Source organism: Nycticebus coucang, chromosome 13, assembly GCF_027406575.1.
Source record: "Nycticebus coucang isolate mNycCou1 chromosome 13, mNycCou1.pri, whole genome shotgun sequence".
Taxonomy (NCBI): Eukaryota; Metazoa; Chordata; class Mammalia; order Primates; family Lorisidae; genus Nycticebus; species Nycticebus coucang.
The window spans coordinates 17,590,868-17,613,364 of NC_069792.1; the positions used below are offsets into that span (position 1 = coordinate 17,590,868).

Consider the following 22,497-nt stretch of genomic DNA (forward strand, 5'->3'; position numbering starts at 1 on the left):
GGACAGTGGCTACGTTAGGACTGGACCTAGTTCAGGAAGGGCATGCGGTGATAGCTGAATGATTTGATACTCTGCTCTATCTCTAATAAGTTATATGATTTTCAGGAAAATTATTTATGGTATGACTTAGAAATGTTTCCCAGGAATAATTACTAAAATAATTAAAATGTTAAATTATATTTTACTACAGACTGTCAAAAGAAGGTACAGACAAATTGAAAAGTGGTCTCATAATTGGTATGGGAAGTGAAATGCTAAAATTCTTTGACTAATGTAGGAGACAAGACTATTTAAAAAATATTTTTTCTTTTACATTCAAAAACATTAAAAGATGCTAGAAAAATAATGCAATTCTGCCCACAAAAAAAGTGAAAGGACAATTTCATTTTAAAGCATTTTATTACAGGGTGTTAATATTCAGGACACTTTTCAGAGCACCTTATACTTCTAATCATTTTGAGTAATGGTTTTAAAATGTTACTTGAGTATTTTTCTCATACTGGCTTTCAGGCAAAAGTACTACTCAGTGACTGTTTAAGAGATGTTAATTTGATTAAACAGTTTATCCTTAATAACCTGAGACATCAATCCATGGATAGCTTCTATGGTTGTTTTACAGCTGAAAAGAAAAAACACATCACGTAATGTCACAAATTGAAAACTATTTCAGACACACAAGATCACCCCTAACCCTCATCCACCCATGCACCTCCAATAATGATTTTTAGTTTTATTCATACTCTTTATACCAATTTGAAATTTACCCTTGATTTTTTTTACTCTTCTGCATGTCTTTTGACTATTTTGTTATTTACTAGAAAAGAGAATGACAATGTAACATTTGATACAATTCATAATAGTTAATTTTACTACCTACTAGTTGCTTTGGAAAAAGTTCTGTTTTAGAATGTGACTAAAATTGTACATAATCCATAATTTATAGATTGATTTTAATATTACATTAAAATTTATTGTTTCTTGTTATTTATTACTTAGAATAACTTGAAAAATAATTTTAAAGAATGCTTTTCCTCCCCCAAAATAATCACAAACACCTTCCAAACCATTAAATCTCAAAGTTAGGTTAGTGGGTGAAGGACTTAGATTTTAGAAAGATAAAAAAGTACAAAGGCAATGACAGGCTGGATGCGATGGCACATGCCTGTGATCCTAGCATTTTGGGAGGACAGCAAGACCTTATCTCTAATATAAATTTGTTTTTTAATTTAGCTGGGTGTGGTGGTGTGTGTCTGTAATCCCAGTTACTCAGGAGGCTGAGGCAGACCAGATCACCTGTGCTCAGGGTTTGAGTCTATGATGTATGATCAGGTCAATGTACTCCAACCTGGGAAACATAATAGGACCCTATTTCTAAAAAACCAATGACAAAATCCCCTCAATATTCAGTAGAGATTCAATTCTTATAAAGATACCCGAAAAAGGAAAATTGGCTACTTTTGTATTACTATTTTTATCCTTCCTGCTTTTCTTTTTATATGATTGAAGGTATTCCCATAGTGAAATTTTTACTTCATGAGAAACTGAGATATAGATGTACAGAAAATGACAAATTATAGACATAAAGACATTGAACAAAAACACACAGTGAAGCAAGTACCAATAATGAGAACTAATGCAAATAAAAATGTAATTTTTAGCCAGGTCACTAGCTTTACTTTCTAAAATCCTACAAAGAAGGGAATGAGATCATTTTAACTTAGATGATTTCCATTCCCAGGATATACTTTATCTTCCCTTCTCCTCCCTATAGACCAGACCAGTTTTTCTTAAAATAGATATCAACATATCAGCTTATGCAGAAGTCAACACAGTTCTACTTTCCTTTTTTGTTTTGTTTTTTTGAAACAGGGTCTTGCTCAGTCATCCAGACTGAAATGCTAGGTGCTCAATGAAAAATTGAAATCTGGCAAATTTTAAAAAAATCCTAATTTAATCCCCAGAGAATGACTAGGGTATAAGAGGTTAGAATATCATTATGTGTAACAGGTCAATGTACTCCAACCTAGGAAACAGAATAGGACCCTATTTCTAAAAAAGCAATGACAAAATCCCCTCAATGTTCAGAAGAGATGCAATTCTTATAAAGATACCCCCAAAAGGAAAATTGTCTACTTTTGTATTACTATTTTTTATTATTTTTAAATTTTATTATTATTTTTTGAGACACAGTCTCAAGCTGTGGTCCAGGGTAGAGTGCCATGGTGTCACAGCAACCTCAAGCTCTTGGGCTTAAGTGATTCTCTTGCCTCCCAAGTAGCTGGGACTACAGGTACCCACCGCAATGCCCGGCTATCTTTTTGTTGTAGTTGTCGTTGTTTAGCAGGCCTGGGTCGGGTTCAAACCCATCAGCTTCGGTGTATGTGGCTGGCACCCTACCCACTGAGCTATGGGCACCACCAGCTTTTTGTTTTTTTAAGATCCAGTGATGGTAAAAAAAAAAAAAAAAAAAAGATCCAGTGATGGGACTGGGCATGGTGGCTCATGCCTGTAATCCTAGCATTTTGGTAGGTTGAGGTGGGAGGATAGCTTGAAGCCAGGAGTCTGAGACTTGCCTGGGCAACACAGCAAGACCCTGTCTCTACAAAAACATAAAAAATAAGCTGGGTATTGTGACACATGCTTATAGTCCTAGCTACTCAGAAGGCTGAGGTAGGATGATTGCTTGAGCCCCATAGTCTGAGTTTGCAGTGATCTATGGTGAGGATCCTGCATTTCAGTCTGGATGACTAAGTGAGACCCTGTTTCAAAAAACAAAACAAAAATGTCCATTGATGGGTTGGTTTTCTCTGTTATACTTTCTAGGTGAACCTAGAAAAGGTGACTAGGAGTTCCATAACACTACCTAGATCTTTGATTTAAGCCTTCAATGTTTTAATCTAATGTTCCCTAAATTTTCAAAGTTAAAACCTGCATGTGACAACTCTTAAAGGTACCAAGAAGTTATCATTCAGCTATCATTCTAAGTTATAGCTCAGTTGAACCCTAAGGAATCTGAATCCTATTATTATTTGCAAGTTGTAAAAAAAAAGTTAAGGGCAGGAATCTTACAGATTTGCCCTTTCTTACCTGTCTCTTGTAGCTTTGGCAAGTTTGTCTTCTGACTTCCGGTCGTGTGTTTCTAAACCCAACATGAAACTCCCTCTTCCCAGCTGGGCCTCTGATTGCTCTAACTTTTCAGACAAATCAAACACCTGCCCAGTGGTATAGTCTGCATTCTGTCAGGAAAATGGTATCATGTCAGTATGTAATACAAGGCTATTAAAAAAATCTAAGTATTTTAATGTAATTTTCTTCTACTCACAACATTTCACTTACAAAGAATTCTGCCATAAACCTGAAGAGGGCAAATTACACTTGCAAAAACTCCTTCTAAATGTTCAAGTGTAGATATTTTCTTTTTTATAATTTCAAGATGGAGTTTGTAACTTTTCTTCTTGACTACCTAACTCTAACATTTGTTATCATGGAAGGCTTTGAAGTACAAAGATCTGAGCTCAGATTCTGGCCCTGCTGCAGATTAGTTGGGAGGCCTAGGGGCTCACCTCCAGGTTGTCTTCTGAAAATGGAAGAGGGAGTCAGTAATTTCTACCTTAAGGCTATTGCAAAACTTAAATGAAGTGCTATATATAAAGCTCTTAGGACTGTCTGTGGCACCTAGTGAAGGCTTAATAACCGTTAGCTAATTTTGTTATTGTTCTTGTTGAACTTTTAGAATTCGTACAGAAGACAATTTTAAAAAATAACATTTGTTTTAGCTTTTCTGGTTATAAACTTAATAGTTATTATAGAAAATTTGGAAAATGTAGGGCTATAGAAAGGGCTATTAACACATCTATAATCCCTCTACTTATATCTAACCACAGTTGTATTTCAGAGTATTGCTATATGCTTACCTACATTTCGTAGGCTGGGAATACTATGTACGTTTTTCCTATAATATTATATACTTTAAAAAAAGAAAAATTTAGTAGTTACATGGGTACACTTAACTGTAATATAGTTAAACAGATTTTTATAGGTGTCATTTTTTAGGTATATACCAAATATACCTAAAATTTCAAATACCAAAAAAATTTCACAAAGATAAAGTTATGAGAATCTTCAAAGAACTCAAATTAGAACTCCCATTTGACCCTGCAATCCCACTACAAGGCATCTACTAAAAAGAAAAAGATCATTTTATCATAAGGACATTTGTACTAGATTGTTTATTGTAGCTCAATTTACAATTGCCAAGATGTGGAAACAACCGAAATGCCCATCAGCTTAGGATTGGATTAACAAAATGTGGTATATGTATACCATGGAATACTATTCAGCCATAAAAAGATGGTGACTTCACATCTTTTGTATTAGCCTGGATGGAGTTGAAACACATTCTTTCTAGGAAAGTATCACAAGAATAGAAAAGCAAATATCCATGTATTCAATACTATTATGAAGCCAGTAGGCAATCTAATACATGCCTAGAGAGGAAAAAAACTATGAAGCCAGTAGGCAATCTAATACACACCTAGAGAAGAAAAAAAAAACTCACTTCATTTTTTTGTTTTTGGAGACAGTCTTGTTTTGTCACCCTTGGTAGAGTGCCATGGCATGATAGCAAAGAAATTCATTATGAAAATAATTTGACTGCTAAGAAGTTCTTGTATAAAAGAGAATTGTTTGAAAGCACTTGGCATGGTTTATTAGTTTCACAGGATTTTCTTTTTCATGGGTTTATAGGGAAAATAACACAAATTCACGATTCTGGTCTCAAGCACAACTGTTTGCCTGCATGACAAAAATACCTCCCATTTTTCATGGGTTAAAAAAAACACTTTTTAAGGTCTCAGAATTCTCTAATAATCCTGTAATTCTCTGAAAGTATTAACTGTATATATTTGAGTGAGTTTTAAAAAAATGCTAAATGAAATCACTTGGTCCACTATTTACATGGAGTGACTAAAAGAGGCTACCAATTTTGTAGGATAGGCTTTAATGTATTTTATGAGTAATATCCATTTTAGGTTTTAAAAGAAAGCATGACATTCATTTTATCATAAAATGAAAACATTCATTTTTGAATCTTTTTCTCATCATGTAACTATAGGAAAGCCAATGTTTGGGGCGGCGCCTGTGGCTCAATCAGTAAGGCGCCGGCCCCATATACCGAGGGAGGCAGGTTCAAACTCCGCTCTGGCTGAACTGTAATTAAAAAAAAAAAGCTGGGTGTTGTGGCGGGCGCCTGTAGTCTCAGCTACTTGGGAGGCTGAGGTCAGAGAATCACGTAAGCCCAGGAGTTGGAGGTTGCCATGAGCTGTGTGATGCCACAGCACTCTACCGAGGGCCATAAAGTGGGACTCTGTCTCTACAAAAAAAGAAGGAAGCCAATGTTTGATTTCCTTTGAAGTTCTGATATATCCTTGATTATTATATATAGATAGTTCTTTAAAAAGGCCCACTTAAAAGTTAACATCTAAAATTACTTTACATATGGAATACTATTTAATTTTCCCAGAGTACTTAATGATGTATATAGTATCATTTTATACCCAGAAAAGGCTCATTCACACTAAACAACTTTCCGAAGGTCACTCAGAACTAGTGAAGTGGCAGTTATTTCAAATCCTTTTTATTTTATTCCAAATCCCATGGTTCTAAACACTATGTATACTGCAGTATATGAAATGGCCTATTATTATTATTTTTTTTTTTTTAGAGACAGCGTCTCACTTTGTTGTCCTTGGTAGAGGGCTGTGGCATCATAGCTCACAGCAACCTCTAGCTCTTGGGCTTAGGCGATTCTCTTGCATCAGCCTAAGTAGAAATGGCCTACTTTTTAAAAAAGGTAAGAAACTGTTCCTAAGTTTGAAATATAGAGAAGCTTGTTACATAAACATCTTTCTAAATAGTTTTTTTTTTTAATTTTTAATTTCAGCTTGCTTATTCATCATTCTTCTTCATTTGAAGTACTCTTTTTTTTTTTTGTTGTTGTTGTTCATTTTCTTTCCTCTTTTTTTCAATGCTTCCTCTAGTGATGTTCTGTCCCGTTGCTCCCCAGTAGCTGGGATTACAAACACCCACCACAACGTCTGGCTATTTTTGATGTTAGTAGAGACGGGGTCTTACTCTGGCTCACTGCTGCTCATACTGGTCTCGAACCTCTGAGCTCAGGCAATCCACCTGCCTCGGCCTCCCATAGTGTTGGGACTATAGGCGTGAGCCACCACGCCCGGCCTCTAAATAGGTTTTAATAATATATAGGAAAGTATTCAGCAAATGTCACTTTTTATTTTTTTCTCCCAACATTTGTTTCTTTAGGGTAATAATATTCTGATTTCCCTCTGAGGTCTTCTCCTTCCCCATTCTCAGTCCCTGTGCTCCTGAAGGAGTTTCTTCCACCTCAGCTCAGCAGCAAAGCACTTGGCCCTGGCCCAGACACTTAACTAAGTTTATTCCCCTGGTTCACTGCAGATCTAAGGATGGTGACCTAACTAAAGCCAGTCAGATACAATGAAGCTTTGTCTGGGAATGTATATGTGTCTGTGGGTACGTATGTACCTTGATTTTCTCTTTGAACATGAAACTGAGAGGCTGGGAAATCTAAAGCTAAAGCTGCCCTTTTGCTTTCACATGAAGCCACAAACCAAAGCTAAACAAGATGAAATCAAAGCAAAGAGAAAAATTAAGACCGTATAATAATGTTTAATAATGTTTAAATGCGGGCGGCGCCTGTGGTTCAGTCAGTAGGGCGCCGGCCCCATATACCGAGGGTGACGGGTTCAAACCCAGCCCCGGCCAAACTGCAACCAAAAAATAGCCGGGTGTTGTGGTGGGCACCTGTAGTCCCAGCTACTCGGGAGGCTGAGGCAAGAGAATTGCTTAAGCCCAGGAGTTGGAGGTTGCTGTGAGCTGTGTGAGGCCACAGCCTTCTACTGAGGGCCATAAAGTGAAACTCTGTCTCTACAAAAAAAAAAAATAATAATGTTTAAATGCAAACTTAGCAGTGCCTGAGGTAAGCCTTATTCCAGGACTTAGCAATTTGTATGATTCTCTTGTTAAGCTAGCTTCATTAGGTATCCTATTACTTATAACCAGAGTTCTAGATGAGATAACCTATACAGTAAACAATAGTATTTCTATTTTTCCCCCATAAGTCTCCTTAAGGCAGGGGCAGATCTCACCCTAATATGCCAACTCTGTTTGCTGTTAGTCACATACTTTTGTCTCTGTGGTATATGACAGAGACCGTGGATCGGCCTAGCTTGCTGATCCAGCTCTGGTGGTGCCAAATACCACACCAGCCCTGGTATTTTGGTGAAGTCAGGTACAGCCTTTCTGTGAAAAAGGGTTTCAGATATTACACAGTTTTTGTAGCTTAGATAAAATTCAAATGCATCCCTCGCAAGTACAGTACTTACAGTAAGCAAGCTAGAGGAACTCAGTGTATTCACCCAGTATTTATTCCACAAAAGTTCAAGCAATTTGCGATCCAATGAGGATTTGAAATATGAGACTTCTAAGGCATAATATCTATGAAATGAAAGCACAAATTTAGTTAGTGAAAAAATACTCCTACATCACACAAAAGTCATGGCCAAATTTAAGCAAACTACATTTTATAGTCAAACAGTCCTATTTTAGCTTTTAGTCTAACAGAACAATAACGAACCATGGTTTCCTTATACTTCAGGAGTGCAGTTTCAAGTCTTCTGTCTATTAAACTCCTTGTCTTATACTCTTTTGTCTGTAGAGACCAGAAATTACTAAGATGTTATTAACAGCCAATCAGAATTTCTGAAAATGACATGTAAATTCCCCATCCCTCCCTTTCTAATTTCCTGGTTAGTACCCATGGCTTCTTGGAAAAGCAAACTTTGAAGTGGATCCTTAAGGTAACTAAAATAATTGCTCCCAAAGTATGTTGTAAGAAGAATCTAAATGTCTGGAAAACATTTTTAAAAAATAAATACTAAAATATCTCAGTATGTTCTGAACATCAATAGATACAAAGAAGCACAAGAGACTTCTTTACCTTGAGAAACTCAACCTTTACACGGGGTATTTGGTATGAATCCACACAAAACTAAATATGATACACACTGGATAACAATAAATGATGCCACAGTACACATATAAAATGAACTGCCTACCAATTAAGGTTTAGTGTAGAGGAGCTCCAGTGGTCTCCTGGAGCTAGAATTGCCCCAGAAGCCCCAGGAAAAAGGCAGGATTTAGGGGAGCCCTTAATATGAGTCTATGGCATGAGTATGTTGAGAGCAAGGAGGGTATTAGGCAGAGAGCGTTGACACATGAAAAAGAAAGACATGAAAGAGGTAACAAATCAGTTTAGCTGGATAATAGCAAGAAAGAATTATGTAAGCGAAATCTAGAAACCCGCACTGGGGTGCGATTGGTGGAGGATGTTACAGAAAAGTTAAGAAATTTAAACCTGAGACTTGTGTAAGGAATGAGAGCAGAACAATGATACAGCCAAAGGGGTATTGTAAAAAGCTCACTGTGGCAGTACCATCAGGACATGTTAGAGGAAGACAAACTGAGGCAGGGGTACCATAAAGGAAGTCACTGCAGCAAGGAAGATTGAAAGAGATAAAGGCTCAGACTTGGGTTAGTGGTGCAAAAGATAAAGGCATGTAGACACAACCAAAAATGCCTGCTGATCAAAGGTTAGCAGTGAGGCAATAAAAAATAATAAAAAATTGAAGATATTAAAATTAAGCGAAGGTCTTTTCAAGATTAAGACAGCTGTGCATGTCTGAAGACAAAGGAAGCAGCTAGTGGCAGAACAATGTCTTTTTTTCTTTTCTTTGAGACATCTTGTTATGTCGCCCTCCATAGAGTGCTGTGGCGTCACAGCTCACAGCAACCTCAAACTCTTGGGCTTAAGCGATTCTCTTGCCTCAGCCTCCTGAGTAGCTGGGACTACAGGTGCCCACCACAATGCCTGGCTATTTTTTGCTGCAGTTGTTGTTGTTTAGCTGGCCCAGGCCTTGGACCCACCAGCCTCAGTGTATGTGGCTGGCGCCATAACCACTGTGCTATGGTTGCTGAGCCGGAACAGTGTATTTCTTAAGCAGCTATTGTATCCTGAGTGCTTTATATATATGTTCTGATTTAATCATTCCTACAACCATATGAGGAAGGATTTATTATCTCCATTCTGTAGCAAGGAAACAGATTGGAGAGATTAAAGACCTTGCTCAAAGCCACACAGCTAGTAAGGGACAGAGAAATGATATACAAAGTTATGCCTATTACCAAAACTTCAGTCTTTACGTACAGAGTATAGGTACTTAGGAGGGTATTTAAGAGGTGAGGCTCTAGGAATGAGGGAATGGTTAAAGGTGGGGAGGGAATGGTTAAAGGTGGGGAGGGAAAAGGAGAGGCAGGGATTAGGGCAGGCATAAATTGAAAAGATCAACTTTAGAAAGGAGAGGTTAGACCTGAAACATGCGGAGAAAAAAAGGAAAGGATGAATGTAACAAAAGATTTAGATTTATAAAAAATGAAAAATAAGGGAACTCAAACTTGAGGGTCTAAAATAGACTTTTATGTTTTACAATTCATGGGTCACTTCCATGTAATTACTATTTTAATTTTATAGGCTGATATAAAGAATTTTTCCCCCTAATAGGTAGTGATTACCTGTAAATCTCAGTAGCAGAATTGAAAAGAAGAGTATTCAAAATTACTTGCATAGCTAAATTCTCTTCTGTATGGGAATAATATAGTATCAATAATAGATACTGCCTATAACTGAAAATCAAGAAGCAACATTATCAGGATGTTGTTTGAAGATATGAGGGTAACTACTTAAACTTCAAGTATTTAGGTCTTAAGGAAAACCAATTAATTAATTAATTAATTAATTTGATTTACCCTACTGAAAAGAATTTAAACCTTTCCTGTTTGAGAAATACTAGGTTTGGAAATACTTTTCCACCTTTGCTGTGATGCTTTCATTTTCAGAATAAGTCAACGTGTTTTTGTTTTGTTTCATTTTTTTTGAGACAGGGTCCTGCTCTGTTGCCAGGGCTAGAGTGCAGTATTGTCATCAGAGCTTACTACAAACTCCTGGGCTCAAGCAATCCTCCTGCCTCTGCCTCCCAAGTGGCTGGGACTACAGGCACACACCACCACAACCAGCTCATTTTTTAAATAGCGGCAGAGTCTCACTTTTGCTCAGGCAGTTATTGGACTCCTGGCCTCAAGAAATCCTGCCTCATCTTCCCAAAGTGTGTTTTTCATTTAGGTCGAGTTGTAGTGTTATTAAAGGCTTATACTTTTAATATCTATTCTATCTTTTTTTGGAGACAGAGCCTTTCTTTGTCACCCAGACTAGCATACAGTATGGCATAATCAGCTCACTGAGCCTTAAACTCCTGGGCTCAAGCAGTCCTCCTGCCTCAGCCTCCCAAGTAGCTAGAATTACAGGTGTGTGCCCCCACATCTAACCAATTTCTGTATTTTTTTGTAGAGATAGAGTCTCAACTATATTGCCCAGGCTGGTGAAGAACTTCCTGGCCCCAAGAGATCCTCTAGTTTAGCCTCCCAACTTGCTGGGATTACAAGCATGAGCCACTGCACCTAGCTCAGGGACTAAATATTTTAACTTTAAGAAACCTGGAAATGGGACACACAATATTTTTTATTTAGCTTATATTGTATTAGTGTTACAAGTGCATTGTTTAAAAAATTAAAAGGATTCTATGAAATTTATAAAAACAACAGTCTTTTACCCTTCTCTTTCATCTCTCCCAGAGTCAGTCACTTAAATATTATGGTTTTTCCTTAATAATTAATTGGTTTTAATAATTAATTAATTAATTAATTAATTAATTTGATTTACCCTACTGAAAAGAATTAATTTGATTAATTAATTTGATTAATCCTAAACTTCTAACTGAAAAATAGGATTTTTATAGAAATATGTCAGAGATGCCTGAAAACCAGATATATTTCATAACTCAACTTTAGAAATTCTGGAATTTTCTAAGAATTTCTAAATAGAAAATAAGAATAGCAGATGGGTAGCCAAGGTATTCCTTAAAGTGGGATAAGAGGTAGGGAGAAAAAAGGACAATAGATAATCATTTATTGATTTAAGCAACTTTTTTTTTTTTATGGTGCCTTTGTTCCATGCCCTGTTTTATTTGTTTGTTCTAATTATTTTATTTAAAAAATTTTTCTGTAGAGATGGGGTCTCGCTGCATTGCCCAGGCTGGTCTCAAACTCCCGGCCTCAAGTAATCATCCCGTCTCAGCTTCCCAAAGTTCTGGGATTAGAGACAGAAGACACTTTCGCTTGCCAATGCTCTGCTTTAAATGTAAGGATACAACAATAAATAATTCTTTTGCCATGAAGTTCACCTTTTAAAGGGGTCAGTAAGAAGGAAGCAATACTATATCAGATGGTAACAAGTGCTAAGAAGAAAAAGAAGTCTGGGAAAGGGAACACAGAGTGCTAGATAAGGTGAACAGTGACCCTTAAACAGACAGTCAATGACTGCCACATACGAATAAGGAAGACTGTTCCAGGCAGCGGGAAGAGCAAATGCAAAAGCCCTGAGGGATGAGCCTGCCTGGCACATCTGACAAACTGTAAGGAGGCCAATATGGATGGACTGGAGAGAGCAAGGGTTCAGCAAGAAGAGATGAGCTCATAGAGATTGGAGGGGCCCAATCATACAGGGTTGTATGATCTTTAAGGACTATAGATCTTATTCTTGGTGAGATGGGAAGTCAAAAGGAGGAACATGATTTAACTTACATTTTAACAGAATCAGTCTGCTTAACAAAAGACCTTGGAGGGGTGAAGGGTAGAAGTATGAAGACTAGGTAGAAGGCCAGTGCTATGGTTCAGGCTCCAGATGGCAGGTTTGGGTGAAGGTGACAAAAGACAGGTGGTGAGATATAGATAGAAGGTAGAGGAAACTGTCCCACTGGCTTAGCATTAAAAAAAATTAAGATGTAATTCATATGCCATAAAATAACCATTTTTAAAAAGCATACATGTTTTTAGTGTAGCTTCTTTTTTTTTTTTTTATAGAGACAGAGTCTCACTTTACCGCCCTCGGCAGAGTGCCATGACGTCACATGGCTCACAGCAACCTCCAGCTCTTGGGCTTAGCGATTCTCTTGCCTCAGCCTCCTGAGCAGCTGAGACTACAGGCACCCGCCACAACGCCCAGCTATTTTTTTGTTGCAGTTTGGCCAGGGCTGGGTTTGAACCCGCCACCCTTGGTATATGGGGCCAGCGCCCTACTCACTGAGCCACAGGCGCTGCCCTAGTGTAGCTTCTTATACTTTGAGGGCTGCAGACATGCTAGCTTCAGGCTGTCCCTGAAGAAAACATATCTCAAGTGTTAGTATGGGCCAAGTATCTTGTATGTTGAGAAAAAGTTTATGGTTGTAGGAAATATTAAAACAATTATTAATAAAAAGATCTGAACATGATCCTAAGTTCAGGTCTTTTTTACTGTTATGTTAAAAGTTATTATGAATGAAATGCATTTTGTCTGAGCCTTTTTTCTCATCATTAACACAAGGGACCTGGATTGGATAATACCTTAGGTTTCTTATGATGATCTTAGCATCAGATAAATTTTTTACTTACTGTTTGCAGTGTACACCAAAGTCTTCTATTTTATTAAGTGGGATAGTTTGGTATTCAGAAGGTCCTTCATCAGGAGGTTTGTAACCCTAACCAAAAAGAAAAAAATAGAAGATTTAAAAAATATATGAAAGTGAGAAAAACACTGTATTTCCTAAGTTGCTTTCTTTTTTTCCCCCTTTTCTTTTTCTTCAGAAAATCTCCTAAGTTGCTTTCTATTTATAGGATCATTAATTTTGGTGAAGAAAATATTTAACATAAACATTCTTACTAAAAAAAAAAAAAAAAAAATACTGTTTCTACCCTTCCCCAATCCTACTTGACTGCTGTAAGCTGATTGTGGCTCACAGATTTGTTTTTCTTTTCCTCAGGTGATGTACTTTTGTTCTAGCATCTATTTCAAGTTGTAGGCTCTCCTACTGAAGGAAGTAGATCTATGTATTTAGCTTGCTATTTCTCCAGCATCTGTCAGAATGCCATGGGCATACAGATACCTACTATTAAATGAAGACTGTTTTTCCAGTAAAATTAACAATGTATAACATAAATGTATTATTTTTTGCTAGAGATAGTCTGTATCAGTTTGACTGATATTTTTCTAAATATTATTGAATTGTTATTAACAAAATAATACTGATTCTATCTTTAAAAACAGGCCAAATATTTGAAATTTAAAAAATTATAAAGACTTATGGTTTTAAAAATTACCACACATTCCTATAGTCCCAGCTACTCTGGAAGCTGAGGCAAGAGGATTGCTTGAACCCAGAAGTTTGAAGCTAGAGAGCACAATGATCATGCCTATGAGTAGCCACTGCAATCTAGCTTGGGCAACAGAGTGAGATGCTGTCTCTAAAAAAATAATTAATAGCCGGGCGTTGTGGCAGGCGCCCGTAGTCCTAGCTACTCGGGAGGCTGAGGCAGGAGAATCGCCTAAGCCCAGGAGTTGGAGGTTGCTGTGAGCTGTGTGACGCCATGGCACTCTACTGAAGGGCATTAAAGTGAAATGCTGTCTCTACAAAAAAAAAAAAATAATTAAAAAAAAAAATTACCTTTGGGTATGTCCTAAAGGCTCCAAGATTCACTTTTCCTGCAGATATTGTTCTTGTTGGATCAATCTGTAGGAAAGATATATTTAACATGTGTGGATATAAAATAATTATATGCCTCCTTTTATTTAAACATTATAAACCTAGAAATACATATATACGTGAAACACTATACACACATATACATGTAATAACCTAATAACCAAACCAAGAAACCATAAAAGTTCAATAAAATGGGTAATTATAGAAGTTAGAGATTAGACTTAGTTATTATATCATTTAAGAATATTATGTGGGGGCTTGGTGCCTGTGGCTCAAGTGGCTAAGGCGCCAGCCACATACACTTGAGCTGGCAGGTTCGAATCCAGCCCCGGGGCCCGCCAAACAACAATGACAGGGGCAACCAAGAAAAAAATAGCCAGGCATTGTGGCGGGAGCCTGTAGTCCCAGCTACTTCAAAGGTGGAGGCAGGAGAATCGCTTGAGCCCAGGAGTTGGAGGTTGCTGTGAGCTGTGATGCCACAGCACTCTACCTAGGGTGACAGCTTGAGGCTTTGTCTCAAAAAAAAAGGAATATTATGTGGGAAACAAGATGGCAGGCTCACAGCGAGGAGTTGCCAAGGGATGAAAATTAGTGTGCCCAGAAGCAGGTTTTAAAAGCAGCGATTTTTCAAAACATCTTTTTTCGTAAGTATTTGATACACCATGGCCGTAGCAGCAGTAAAATGGGTGATATCAAAGAGAACTATCTTGCAACATTTATTTCCAATCCAAAATGGAGCTTTATATTATTTGTCGCAAATCTATATATTCTTCTCTACCAGATGACTCTACTTGCAAAGTAGAGCTTCCTTTGACATCTAATGGCGGGATGCTACCCTCCTTCTGTGGACATTACACATGAACACATAAAACCTATCTCTCTATCAGATCCTGTGAATAATGAAGAAACACATGATCAAGCACTGAAAACCAGATTAGCAGAAAAAAGTGAAAACTTTGAGCAAGGACACATCATAGAACAACTTAGCAAAATGTTCTTTACTACTAAGCACCATTGCTATCCTTGTGTACAGTAACACACTCATCAGAAGAAAGTGAATCCTTCAAAGGACAGATGATACTGAGGTTCTCCTGGGAATCAGAGACAAATGCACTTCATTTGCCATTTGAGAAAATGCAATCTGGCATAGCCATTAATACATTATATAGTAGAAAGTAATAATAAAATGTTTTTTTCTATTAAAAAATATTATGTGGGTGGCGCCTGTGGCTCAACAGAGTAGGGCGCCAGCCCCATAGGCCGGAGGTGGCAGGTTCAAACCTAGCACCAGCCAAAAACTGCAAAAAAAAAAAAAAAAAATTATGTGAAGATTTGTTCATTTTTAAAAAAGTTTTCTTTTATAGGTGAATAATTGCTACCTTCATCATAGAAACCTGGATTGTATTTAAACTATCTGAGCATAACAAAACCGCTTACTGAATACCTATAATGAGCTGGGCACTGAGATATAGGTGTTATGATTACCCCCATTTTATAAAGGAGGGGAAGTAGGATGCACAAAACTAACTTAAAGTCTCAGCTTCACACTCAGTGAACGCTCAAACTTAGGCAGACTGACACCTAAGCCTTGCTCTTTATCACGTTGTTTCTGTTTCTCAGTACACTTGCTTTAGTAAATCTTCATGAAGAACTTAATTAAAACTAGTTTTAAAAATACTTACCACCACTGCTACAAAGGGTTCCTGGAACTGCTGATTGAGCATTTGAGTACTAACATCAATCCCAGAGAGCCAGCAGCCATAGCCAGGGTGGCTGTGATACCAGCCAATTGCATTTTCCAGGCGGCCAACCTAATGAAGAGTGCAAAGGAGCTTAAAGTTCCTGTTTAATCTTAGAGATGCTTGACATTTGTCTATTTATACAACATTATGGTAAAGTAACAGTATGGAGAATACTGCTTTGAAGTTTAAAAAAAGGATTTTTAAAATAGATAGTATGTGTACAAAACACAGAATTTACAAGGCACTGTAAGAGTTTACAGTCTCCTTCCCTTTTTTACCCCCTTAACTATCTGGTTTCTCACCTTATGTGTTAACCCTATGGTGAATTACTTATGCCTTCCCAGAATATTCTTTGCATACAGAATACACATATAACAGTATATCAGACAACGGTGTTTTACACTTTGCTTTTCCACTCAACAAACTATTGTGGAGTTTGCTCTATGTAAGTAAACATATAGATAGCTACCCCCCAGCCTTTTTTTTTAGAGACAGAATCTCATTTTGTAGCCCTCGGTAGAGTGCCATAGCGTCACAGCTCACAGCAACCTCTAGCTCTTGGGCTTAGGTGATTCTCTTGCCTGCCTCCTGAGTAGCTGGGACTACAGGTGCCCGCCACAATGCCTGTTGCAGTTTGGCCAGAGCTGGGTTTGAACCCGCCACCCTTGGTATATGGGGCTGGTGCCCTACTCACTGAGCCACAGGTGCTACCTGATAGCTACCTTTTTTAAAAGCCTGCCTGGCAGTCTACTGATGTATATACACCATGATTTTTTTTTTTTTGAGACAGAGTCTCACTATGTTGCTCTGGGTAGCAACCTCAGCAACCTCAAACTTTTGGGCTTAAGTGATACTTTTCCCTTAGCCTCCCAAGTAGCTGGGACTATAGGTACCTGCCAGAACACCGGGCTATTTTTTTGTTGTTGTAGCTGTCGTTGTTTAGCTGGCCTGAGCTGGGTTCAGTGTATGTGGCTGGCACCCTACCCACTGGTATAAATTATTATACCATAATTTAACTAGTTTTATACTCAGGAACATTTAGGTTGTTTACAAACTTTTTTCTTTTTTTAATATAAAGAGACAGGATCTCACTCTATTTCCCAAGCTAGAGTGCAGTGACATAGTATAGATCACTGCTTACTGTAACCTTGAACTCCTGGCTCAAGTGAACCTCCTGTCTCCAGCCTCCCAAGGAGCTGGGGCTATAGGCATGTGCCTCCATGCCTAGCTAATATTTTTTCTTTTTAACTTTTTACAGATACAAGGTCTCACTATGTGGCTGAGGCTTGAATTTTTGATCTTAAACAGACATGGGATAATAAAGAGTTAATTAGAAAAAAATCTACATTATAAATTTTATCAGGTTTTTAATTTCATATATTTTACATAGAATTTTTAAATTTAAAATATAAAAGTTAATGTAAAAAGGATAATTTTAATTTTAGAAACTCAAAAGTCACCTTAAGACTCTAACTTGTAGTTACTAACCAAATGTTTTTACCTGTTTGGCGTTTTCTATGTACGCAGCCATGTACTCATAAGCAGCAGCCTGAGCGTTTACTCGGGTTTCAGTGCCCTCTACAGGTAAAGCAAAACTGTCCATAATGATCATGGTTTCACCATCCACCTTTCCTAGCATCAAACCCATCACTTCCAAGTTGCCTCCTGATCTGGCATGCATCACCATTTTCAGTAGAGCCAATGCTGAGATTTTGCAGTACTTAAAGTAATGGTGACTACAAAACAAAATCATGGTGTAATTAATTTTTTATATAAAGTACAATTTCAAAAGACAAATTTTTGTGATAATGAATAAAATCTTGCAGCAATTTATAGTGATGGAAGGGGAGCGCAGAATGTGGGAAGAAATGAAGGTCGAAAGGGCAGTTCCTGTAGGGGAAATAATAATAATAAACATGTCACAGTCCTGGAAAGGATTTCCTTTTGGGGGAGGGGAAAAGTCTGAAGTAGTTTTTTTAATAAGCTATTCGAATAAGGGAATAGTGTGACCAGTTCAATAAATTTTTTATCTATTAATATGGAGTGGCCAAATCTCTGATTCTGATCTGAATTAATGTGCCTAACTGTTCTTAGGCCTAACGGTTAAGAATATAGGTTCTGACTTGGCACTGCCCCCTTTCCTAGTTTCCTCATCTGTAAATAGGGATATTTCATAGTTATTGTTAGGATAAAATAAAATGAGATAATATATACTAAATGTTTAACTTTGTTCCTGGCACATACTAAAACCTAAATAAGTGCTATCTGCTGTTAGCATTATTAACCTGTCTCTTAATGGTACTCTCAAAGAACAATGTGTTGAAAGTTGTGACTTTCCACTTTTTAATTTTAGCTTCAAAATTAAAATGAGTTTACTATTGGTGGATATGATTAAACTCTTGAATAAAATTACATTTTGGTCTCACTGATGTAGCCCAAGGATGTACAGCTAGGATGAATATAGTTAGAGCCACAATTAGAGAGGCTGATTTCCAAATACTTAACAGATCACAAAAAGTGCCCAGCCTGCTAGAGAAGTAAGGAGACAACCAGACAATTTAACTGGCCTGTACAGGCAGTGTCTCTGAGAAGCCTTTTTAGATGTCTGCCCTCAGAAAGCATCCAAGTTTAATTCCTAAGCTTGGCCAGACTTCAACCACAAACTGAAAATTATAGAGTCTTTGGAAGTGAAGACAGGAATTAAAATGATTTCTCTCATTTTAAGTTACTGTGCTCCTACTACATACTTTGTATACATTGCCTCATCTAAATTTTTTTTTTGTTTGGGATTCATTGAGGGTACAAAGAATTAGGTCACATTGATTGCATTTGTTAAAGTCCCTCTTATAAAATTGTGTCCTGCTCCAAGGGGTGTGTCATACCGTGACTTCCCTCCCCTTCCTCCATGTTCTTCCCGCTCCCTCATTCCCCTACCCCCACCTTTATTTAGGACATCGCTAATAGGTAGGTCTTGTTTTTAATTTTACAGATAAATGAAGATGGACAAGTAAGTTGACTTCTAAGGTAAGTCATGTAGTCAGTAACAGCTGTGAGATATGATCTTAGGTTTGATTACTGCTCAGGAGTTCATTGCCTCAGTGTGATCGCGAGGTAAGTTAACAACATATTTGCTTGTTTCTGTATTTACAGAAAAAAAAAAGAATGAAAATACAATATTGGGATGTCATTAAGATTAAATGAGATGTGGAAAGCTCAGTGCTCAGCCCATATGAAGTACTCAATAACCATTGTTGAATCTGAATGATGATTGTTAAAGCTAGACTTGTAAACTGTGAGGCAGATGAAGTAAATTCTGTTGTACGTACGATCACAGCTCTCCTTTCTATCTCACCATTAGCTTTTGTGCTCTTCACTCTCTCCTTAACAAAACCTACTCTTAGGAAAGGATGAATATTATGAGTAAAGAATTCTCGACTTGTCATCATTCCCAGGGATAAATGGATTTTGCTAAGGGGCAAAAAGACTTAAGCTCTATTTTTATAATTTCTGGCTTGTGTGTACCGGTGCAGTAACATTTTATAGACTGAGTAGAGCTTCAGTATATTTCTGAAATAACTACCAGCAATCAAAAAACTATTACAGGCCTCTAAAAGATGGCTCGTAGCTATTTTCTTTTATTAGAGGCAGGATCTCGCTCTGTCGCCCAGGTTGGAGGGCAGTGGCATGAGCTCACTGTGCATTAGCTCCCTGCAGCCTCGGCTCAAGTTCCTCCTGCCTCAGCCTCCCAAGTAGCTAGCTCATAACTATTTCAGATCCTTGGACTGTTGACTTGATTTCTGAAAACAGCTGCAGTCCCCAGTCTGGAAACATTTTAAGGTCCCGGTAAGGTGTAATGTCGACACCTTGTTCAGGGCAGAGTGCGTAGCATATAGGACAATATGGACATTCAGAAGTGACAATCTAAATCACCGCTTCTTGTTCTCCCTTTCATCCTCCAGAGACAAATGGGGGTACAGATACAGAAAGGGGAGTCTAAGCAGGCCCCAGTGGAGGGGCTTAGGCTCTACTTGAAGGGATAAAGATAGACCAAAATCTCTCAGGGGTATTGTGTTCCACTGTCCCCCCCGCTGTTCACCCCCTTCCAACTCCCACTCGTTCTGGGTCTCTTAAAATCCCGCCATCCTTTCCCTCCCCAGCGTCTCGCCAGGGACCTCCTCACTCCTTAGTCCAGGGCTTCGCTGCGAGGATTTCTTGCTGCTGTTTCTTGTCATATTTGTAGATTTCATCGATACTCTGAGCTTCCTGCATGTTGTTGGCCAATTCCCAGGTTTTCTGCGCCATACCGCTCCCGGACGCCGCCATCGCCGAGCAATCGGAGAAGGTGTCGACTCCACGACCAAGACGGAACTTGACCTCGCTAAATGTGCGAGTGTAGACTTCCGACCCTTCCCACCACAGGTGGAAACTCTTACGAGACTCTCGGGGCAGCCATGACACCTAGAACGGGAGGCGAAGTTGGTACAGACCATTCGGGGAAGATAAGGGCCTTTTGATGAAGCAACGATAGAAACATCAGCTACAGTAATAATTAGGGAGAGGAGAATATTCTTGTGACTTAAATGAGGACATCTCATTTTGGAGCATTATATGTATGAATTAGGACAAATACAATGATCAGGTATGGGAATGGTATGATCTTCCGCACCGGAAGAAGGGCATGCCAGAAACTGAACTAGGCCGTCCCTGTTTATACTGCGCAGGCTCGGCCTCCGCCATATTAAAGGTGGGTGGAGCCTTAATGGGATTGGGGAAAGAGTTGTTTTTGTGTACGTATAGATACCTTAAATCAAATAAGTTTGTTGAAAGACTGAAAAATAAGGCTGTGTGTGGAAAAACTGAGATATAAGTAGTTCTTGAAGCTGGCTAAGGGTAAGATGAACATTGCATCCTATTTTACTTTAAAATGACTCACTGCACATGCGTAAAATCCTGCGGGCTGATGGTGGGAATTCTCTAGCGTTCCGAGGATTGCTACAGTTGTATCTTTTGGCATGTTTGTAAAAGTTAGCATCTCTCTAATATGTTTTGTGCCATTAGTGTTTTGAAAATGTCTAGTACTCAGTTTTTAAGAGATTACAGTTAAATCTTCAGAACTGTGCTGTGAACCGCCTTTGCCCTCTAGGAGTAATCTCGGCAACTTGTTTTCATCCAGTTAAAACGATGTTTAATTATTTCATTTGTTGATTTGTTTTAAGTCTTCTTTTATCTTCGCCCCATACCTCCATCCACACACGATTGCTAAATTTCAATGGGCATAAATCTCAGCCTCTCCTTTTTCTCCCTCTAAAGTGTCTGCATTCAGTTTTGGCCGGAGGCTTCGCTTTCCACCTACATGTAATCTTTTATAACAAAGTTCTCGTTTTCTGGTTAATAGATCTTACTATTTTTAAAATTAAAATAAATGTTTATAGATTTAAGGAGTACTAGTGCCGTTTTGTTACATGAATACAGTTCCTAGTTTTGTAGTCCGCGCTTATTAGTTTAACCATCACCCTTCTGAATTTCCAGTATATATCTCATCGATTAAAGTCGACAATTTCAAGACACAGGGACTGGGTCTCGGTTCCTTGTTTTTTTTTTTTTTTGTAGAGACAGAGTTTCACTTTATTGCCCTCAGTAGAGTGCCGTGGCGTCACACAGCTCACAGCAACCTCCAAATCCTGGGCTTAGGCGATTCTCCTGCCTCAGCCTCCCGAGTAGCTGGGAGTACGGGCGCCCGCCACAACGCCCGGCTATTTTTTTGTTGCAGTTTGGCCGGGGCTGGGTTTGAACCCGCCACCCTCGGTATATGGGGCCGGCGCCCTGCTCACTGAGCCACAGGCGCCGCCCCATCACAACTCTTAATAACATGGTCTGGATGCATCTATCTAGTACCCCCTAGAGCTTTTCATCCTAGCAGTGCTCTTTGGCCCTGCATATGTGGTCTGCATGCATCTTGGGAACTCATATTCATCTTTTAAAAATACTGTTCAGAGACATCTACCATGAACTCTTCTGACTCTCTCTAGTGACCATTCTTTCCACTGTCTCTTTAAGTGTCTGTAGGTGCTCCTGTAACAGGATGTGTTGTAATGTATTGTTGACAAGGAAGTTTTCCTTTTTGCTGTATCCTTGTGTGGAACACTACCTTCTGCATTGTATGGTGCGTGACAAAGTTAAATCCATTAGAATTATTGAATGCACACTACAGCCTGTGGTTTTGACCTTCACTTCCAGTTGAGGAAAAACGTGCCTTTAAAAATACCTTACAAAGTAATTTAGGATAAATTAGGGCCCTTAAAATATATTATTACCCTCAGTTCCTTTCTCTTGGAAAGCTGGAGATCTTTTTTTTAGTGGTAGAATATATCATTCAGTATTAGGGTGAACTGAGTAACATGTTGAAAATGGTAATGAAAACCAGACTCCTGGGCTAAAAGAAATAACCTTGAGAGGTACACCATTGCCACCCTTTTCCTTTTTCTCTTTCCAGGCTCTGACACTGTTCCCCTGCGGGCCAGTGCAAGGGGCGTGGGGTTTAAGGGGCTGGGAACAGTTTAGCAGGAGCAGGGGCTCCCAAGGTTTAACAGTCCCCGCGCTAGTGAGGGGAACAAGTTGGATTTCCCAGCTAGTGTGTCTGGGAGCCGGGCACTGTGCGGCCTCCGGGACGGCAGGGGGCGGCAGCTGCCGCTGTGCTTCCCCGTTGGCCGCAGCGGGGGCGGGGCCGTGCCCGGCCGTTGGCGGAGGGCGGGTACAGGGGCTGGGCCTGAGAGGCAGAGCCCGGCCCCAGCGTTCTGTCACACTTCTCTCCTGGGTGGCAGTGGCCACTTCTTTGGCCCGCTAAGAGCCTCGCTTGAGCGCAGTGTGTTTTCCCAGACTTGAGGCCACTCTCCCACGTAAGAGTCCGCTGGCTGCGGGTGGGGAACATGCTTGGCAGGGTGTGACCCGGGTGGAGGGGGTGGTCCCCGGGCTGCATTCGCGTCCCCGGAGTTGGGGCAGGGACTCCCTGGGGACCGAGGTCTCGAGGC

At 39.0% G+C, this 22,497-nt stretch overlaps 2 protein-coding genes across 7 annotated transcripts in view; one reads left to right on the forward strand and one right to left on the reverse strand.

Annotated features, from left to right (window-relative positions):
• Positions 1–380: 380 nt before the first annotated feature.
• Positions 381–20,123, reverse strand: COPS5 (COP9 signalosome subunit 5). Its single transcript, XM_053559509.1, has 8 exons — positions 19,650–20,123; positions 16,971–17,205; positions 15,410–15,538; positions 13,689–13,754; positions 12,640–12,725; positions 7,425–7,536; positions 3,088–3,236; positions 381–619 (listed from the first exon to the last, which is right to left on the reverse strand). The coding sequence occupies exons 1-8, from the start codon at positions 19,790–19,792 to the stop codon at positions 535–537; spliced, it is 1,005 nt and encodes a 334-aa protein (XP_053415484.1). The 5' UTR covers positions 19,793–20,123; the 3' UTR covers positions 381–534.
• A 101-nt stretch (positions 20,124–20,224) lies between these two features.
• Positions 20,225–22,497, forward strand: part of CSPP1 (centrosome and spindle pole associated protein 1) — a 139,604-nt gene continuing 137,331 nt past the window's right edge. For 5 of the 6 annotated variants that reach the window (XM_053559506.1, XM_053559505.1, XM_053559501.1 and 2 more), the window contains exon 1: positions 20,225–20,359. The gene's annotated coding sequence lies outside the window, so the exon portion shown is untranslated. Of the gene's footprint in view, positions 20,360–22,282; positions 22,366–22,497 lie in introns of those variants that run through there. The other variant, XM_053559502.1, reaches the window with a different exon arrangement.

Coding starts and splice junctions, on each gene's coding strand:
- COPS5 (XM_053559509.1), bottom strand. CDS start 19,792: ATGGCGGCGTCCGGGAGCGGTATGGCGCAGAAAACCTGGGAATTGGCC. Junction 15,539..16,970: donor ACATAGAAAACGCCAAACAG/GTAAAAACATTT, acceptor ACTCTTCATTAG/GTTGGCCGCCTGGAAAATGC. Junction 3,237..7,424: donor GTTCCTCTAGCTTGCTTACT/GTAAGTACTGTA, acceptor TTTTCCTGACAG/AATGCAGACTATACCACTGG.